Here is a 6,000-nt window from a genome sequence, read left to right as displayed (position 1 = left end):
GGTCAGGATCAGCTTTCAGCTCATGATGCAGTGTGACAGCTGTTGGCATTCCGGTTGTGATCGCTGCCATGGTAAATGCACTCCAAAATTAGGATTGAGAAAAATTGAGAAAAATTGAACCTACAGGCACGGCGTTACCACGCTGACCCGTTTTTGGACAGTCAAAGGTCTCGGATGGCGCCGGTCTGTGCAGTTTTGTAGGGCTTGTTCGGTAACGTTTGTTTCTGGTCCTGGATGTTTGGAGTTTTTAGGGAGCAAGGGCCTGTGTGTTCGCACTCACCTAGCAGACGTTAGAGAACCGTTCATCCCGTGATGGAGAGTTGTGCATGGGGATTATCGACACTCCTGATTGCTGAAAAAGCGCACAACCGAGAGTACTGCGCTGGCATGAACGAGATCACACAGCACTTTGTTAAACAAGAATCCAAGGAGCAATCTCTAAAATATATGTGATTTCCCGTCGGCATGTACAAAGCTTATGAGCGAACCGAATGCCACTCATCTCAAAGGTACCAGATTGAGAGCGGCGATACTCCTGTGGGCAATTTTCATCCTTCTAACCAGTTGCATCCGGTCACACTGTCGTCTTCAACTGAGGAGTTTCAACCTCGGGGAGGGGTGGGGGGAGGGGGTCTGGTTTGCCTTCGGTCCACAAGCCGCGGGCGAGGGTGGTGCGGGCGTACGCTTCGTCTCGGTATAGTCCCAGGCGACTGTGGCCAGGGGCGGATACAGGAAAGAGGCGTAGGGGGATGGAGCACGCGTCTTGGTTTCCCCAATCGCTCAGGTGCCCAGCGGCATAAAATGAAGCTATTTTAAACGTGCGTAGACGGCTCCCCCCCCCCAAAAAAAGGTCTACGTGCCTCACCGATCCCTTGTCTCGGGCTCGGCCCTGACCCGGCCTGCGCACAGGGCCTCGGCCGAGTGGCCTGTTGCTGGGAGGCGCCAAGCCAAATTGACGCAGCGTTGCAGCGACGAAATTGGCGCAGCCGTGCCGCGACGAAGCGGGCGCGCCACTCTGCCGGCGCCAACTGAGGAGCTTTGGCCGCTCTGCCCGGCCCGGGTCGATAGCGACCGCGGGGCTCCCGCCCAGGCCCGGCAGCGGTCGAAGCCACGCACAGTTTTTTAGCAGGAGAGCGCCTAGGCTGCAGAAGCAGGAGGTCGAATCAGGCCGCTTTCCGCCGTCTCTGGCGAGCCTGCCCGGCTGTCGTTTGATAGATACGCCCGCTGGATCTGTTTGCTGAATCACGAACTCGTGCGGAAAGCACGGACGTGCTAGGCTGCACTAGCACATGCTGACACTCCTCACGGTTGATGGCGGGCTCGGTGTGAGGCGACTCTCGACGGCCGCTTCTCCGCGAAATTCCGCGGCCTATTTTACCCTAGTTCAGATAGTCCAGCAGATAAGTTAGATGACCACGCATGGCTACAAAATGATTCCGTCAGTCGATGTCCGAACTGGCCAGATTGCGTCTGTTGGATTGGGTCTGGCTGATGAAATCCAGTATTCCCTGACTGCAGGAACGACTGTCGGCCATGGCCGATGGCAGGAGTGACTTTATCTTCCAAGAGGACGATAACATCCCACATTGAACAGCCGAGCTGGGGAAGATTGTTGGGCGCCTGCCGTGAATGTCCGTTCATGGGGATGGCCACGGTTGTCAGTGGTGTCCCTGATCGCAGGAGCGGTCACTGATTTTCGTGGCGTCCCTGATCGCAGGGACGATCACCGAAGTCGGTGGTGTCCCTGATTTCAGGAGCGGCCACCGCTGTCTGTGACGTTCCTAGCTGCAGGAGTGGCTGATGATATCCGTGTTATTTCTGATCGCCCCCTGGCCCCGCTGTCCCTTGCTGCAGAAGCGCATCCTCCTGTTTCTGCAATGTCCCTGATGGCAGGAGCGGCCCCCGGCATCCGTGCTGTCTCCGACTGCAGTACCTCCTGCTGATGTCCCTGCCGTCCCTGATTACAGGAGCGGCCCCGGTATCCGTGCTGTCTCCGACTGCAGTATCTTCTGCTGATGTCCCTGCCGAACCTGATTACAGGAGCGGCCTCCGGTATCCGTGCTGTCTCCGACTGCAGTATCTCCTGCTGATGTCCCTGTCGTCCCTGGTTACAGGAGCGGCTCCTCTTGTCCGTGCTGTCTCCGACTGCAGTGCCTTCTGCTGATGTCCCTGCCGTCCCTGATTACAGGAGCGGCTCCTCTTGACCGTGCTGTCTCCGACTGCAGTATCTCCCGCTGATGTCCCTGCCGTCCCTGATTACAGGAGCGGCTCCTCTTGTCCGTGCTGTCTCCGTCTGCAGTACCTCCTGCTGATGTCCCTGCCGTCCCTGATTACAGGAGCGGCTCCTCTTGTCCGTGCTGTCTCCGACTGCAGTATCTCCCGCTGATGTCCCTGCCGTCCCTGGTTACAGGAGCGGCTCCTCTTGTCCGTGCTGTCTCCGACCACAGTATCTCCTGCTGATGTCCCTGCTGTCCCTGATTACAGGAGCGGCTCCTCTTGTCCGTGCTGTCTCCGACTGCAGTATCTCCCGCTGATGTCCCTGCCGTCCCTGATTACAGGAGCGGCTCCTCTTGTCCGTGCTTCCTAGACACGTGGCGGAGACGATGCGCCAGGACTGGGGCCGCATGGACGTGGGGCAGTTCAAGAAAATCTACATGAAACGCCACGAGAACGTCAGGTAGATACGGGCGCGCTGGTCTCAGTGCCTGCTGCTGGCAATGGCGTGAACTGGTGCACGTTGTGTGTCGGACCACCACCCAGCGCTGGGCTACGTTTAAGCCATGTTCGTTTTTACGGAAGGAGTGGTACGTGAAGTATTTTCAAGCCCTTTTGAAATGGCTGAAAAAGGTGAACAAATTGTCTTGCCCTGAATGGCCCCAGCCAACAATCTTTGGCTTCAGACAACGAGAAAGATTAGTTCGGGGACTCCTTTGTATAAAATGTTTGGAACTCTGGAGGGATGGGTATGCTACTGCCTCACATTTCTCAATATTCCTAACATATTTTTGAAATATTCCTTCTAGCAAACATTTGCGAAAAAAATTGTTGTTTTAGTTTGCGTTGGATGTAACCAGTTACATAGCTGGTTTTGAATGGGGAGCCATAACACAGCCGTGGTCAGTTTCACTATGCAAAATTTTGATGTATACCTACCTTGAACTTCTGTTGTATGGACGTCATAACTGTAGCTTGTTAAGCTTCGACCACTTTTCCTATTCATCCGTAACTTGATTTATATATCCATCGCAGATCCACCAATAACTATGGCACCCATAGCATAACCTGTTCTGCACCTCGCGGACAGCTGTTACTCCCGGACAGCCACCGTGTCAACCGTGCGGACAGCTGTTACTCCCGGACAGCCACTGTCAACTGTGCGGACAGCTGTTACTCCCGGACAACCACTGCGTCAACTGCGCGGACAGCTGTTACTCCCGGACAGCCACTGTGTCAACTGTTACTCCCGGACAGCCACTGTGTCAACTGTGCGGACAGCTGTTACTCCCGAACAACCACTGTGCCAGCTGGAATTTTGTGGCTTCGCGAATATTTCTTAGATGTTCATTAAACATATGCATACCTGATTTGTCAAACATTTGCTAAGTTTGAAAAACAAACAACACGTGAATAGCTTTATAAATACTGTGCGCCAAGGCAATGATTTTGCCAAACAGTAGGTCGAATCTGTTGCGAAATCACTCTCGGTGGAAGACTAATAAAAATCCAGGTTATCCGAAACCCTTAGATCGTGTTTGCTGGAGGCCCTTTCAAATTGGCGCTTCCTGAAACGAATGGAGGAGGCATTCAGCCGATATTTTCTTCCTGCTATCTTTCCTCCGAGCAATCAAATATCTATGAATTGTTGGAGAAGCATACCGGAGTGATATTTTGATACCCGGTATACATAAGCCGCAGATCAAGCAGCTGGGAATTAAACGAGGTCATCAGGGGAAGTCGTATGTTGGCTGGTAATCACGGCAGAAAATGTTCGACGTTAAAGGCATGGAAGCGTTTGCATGGGAAAACCACTAATTGATTTCTTTATCACCACATGATACATGTGCTAAGCTGTATAATTATGCCCCAGTCGCTGATATGTTGGGGGCACCAGAGGTGAAATGAAGACACTACTAATCACAAGAAAAGGGGACGGAAAATTTAAAAGGAAGCTAACAAAGGCTGAGTTTTTGGCCCATGCAATGGTTTTAGCAAAATCTATTTCAGCTATTTTTACAAAGGCAATTATGATTAAGAACAAAGCTTTCCGGATAGCCAAACACATGTCTGAAGTCATGAACACGCATGAAGTAGCCACACACTTGTTTGAAGTCGTGGACGTGTATGACATGGTGCCAAATGTGTTTTGTGTATCGTTTTCTGAAGATGATTTAATGAATGTTTGATAGAGACAATTGATAATAGTACGGTTGTGAAAAGCCTATGTTCATGTGATAAGAATACACCAAACAATAGAGACGCTTTCGATAAATGGGTTTTCAAGCATATGGCGTGGCGAACTGCCTGGATAAATCGAGCAAAGGTTCCTTTCGATGGCAAACCCCTTTCTAAGACTAGCTTCCGAAGAAGACATTGCTCCACGAACTCGCTCCACGTTCGACAGCCCCGTCGCGAACAGTTCTGGGCGCGGTCGGCCGGCAGCTGGGGCTGGTGGATATGCGGACTTTGTCAGGCTGCAGCTAAAATACTTACAGGCAGACGAGCTTCGTTTTTTGCTAAACGTTGCGTTTTTTTTTTTTTGTTTTGTTTTTTTGCTGTCTTCGCTGTGTCTTCGCTGCGTCGCTGTGGCTGGTGGATATGCCGACTTCGTCAGGCTTCAACTCAAATACTTACTGGCTAATGAGTTTTGGTTTTTTACTTAGCGTTGCGTTTTTCTTCGCTGTGTTTTTTGGCTGTATTGTGCACGCCCAAAATCGTTTGCAAGTAATTTTACGTGTTCATGCTGTTTCAGAAAAAGTATGCGGGGCAGATTTCGCTTTCATCTCCACCGCTAGTATAGATATGAAGATTTAACGCATATTTTAAGACGAAAAAGTTCCCATGAAACGTGGTAGCGGGTATCAATGCGCCTAGCACCTCTCCATTTACCGCAATGGCTGTCGATTCTTCCCGGAAACAATTTCGTTATCCAGGTTTTTCTAACGCCGCCAATTTTATTTACTTTGTTAATACATCGGTCGCGTTGATAAGCATCGCTTGTCGCCAATACCACTGATGGATCAACTTTTTTCCTATTCTGGCTGTTTGCGTCACTGACCTCGGCGTACAGCATGAGCCTCTCCCCAACCGCTGCCAGCTGTAGACAATCTGCATAATGTCTGTGACGAACGTGGCGCGGGGATAGAGATTGTTTGCCGCAGTCAGCTCGGCCGACGCCCGCTCGTAAAGACATCCGGGTCGATGTAATCGCCGAAGGCGCCGACCTTCCCCCCCCCCCCCCCCAGGTGGTCAAGGTCACTGGGGAGTCTCCCTGCGTAACAAGCCGCCGTCGCATGCACCTGAGCTCGGGAACTGGGGTCACGGGGCTCGCTGCACAATTTTCGGTCGCTTCTGCTACTGCCGTGCTTGGCTCACAATCATACATCGTAGCCAAGTGTGACCTGTCGGCCACACATTTCACTCGCCGTGGTGGCGAGCAGCGTGGTTTTCCAACCGATGACGCAGTGCGCCAGCAGCGTTCTTCCCGAGGCGATGGTATTTTGTATCGGTAGCGCGCGTAGCGGCATCGGTGGGATTCCTCGCTCCGCTGCTAACATCATTCTCCAGCCGATGACGTCTGTACCATTCCCTCCCGACTGGTGATGTGTTCGACCCGCGCACAACGTCCCAGCTGAGGATTTGTTTCGTTGGCAGCATTCTCTTCGCCGACATCGTGGGCTTCACGGCCATCTCGTCCACCTACTCGGCCTACGATCTCGTGCACATGCTGAACGAGCTCTTCGCCTCATTCGACAGACTGGCCGATGTAAGTACCAATGGAAG

The 6,000-nt window shown here is 52.2% G+C and overlaps 1 protein-coding gene across 1 annotated transcript in view; it reads left to right on the top strand.

Moving 5' to 3' along the window:
- Nucleotides 1-2,566: 2,566 nt before the first annotated feature.
- Nucleotides 2,567-6,000, top strand: part of Ac3 (Adenylate cyclase 3) — a gene marked incomplete in the record, with an annotated part of 96,859 nt that continues 93,425 nt past the window's right edge. The window contains 2 exon segments of the mRNA XM_037218936.1: nucleotides 2,567-2,677; nucleotides 5,872-5,983. Coding sequence (XP_037074831.1) covers nucleotides 2,604-2,677; nucleotides 5,872-5,983 — 186 coding nt within the window.

Source organism: Pollicipes pollicipes, unplaced genomic scaffold, assembly GCF_011947565.3.
Source record: "Pollicipes pollicipes isolate AB1234 unplaced genomic scaffold, Ppol_2.1 Scaffold_4219;HRSCAF=4965_pilon_pilon_pilon, whole genome shotgun sequence".
In the NCBI taxonomy this organism is placed as follows: Eukaryota; Metazoa; Arthropoda; class Thecostraca; order Pollicipedomorpha; family Pollicipedidae; genus Pollicipes; species Pollicipes pollicipes.
Note: the sequence above shows the minus strand (reverse complement) of the source record. Positions and strands in the feature narration are given on the sequence as shown.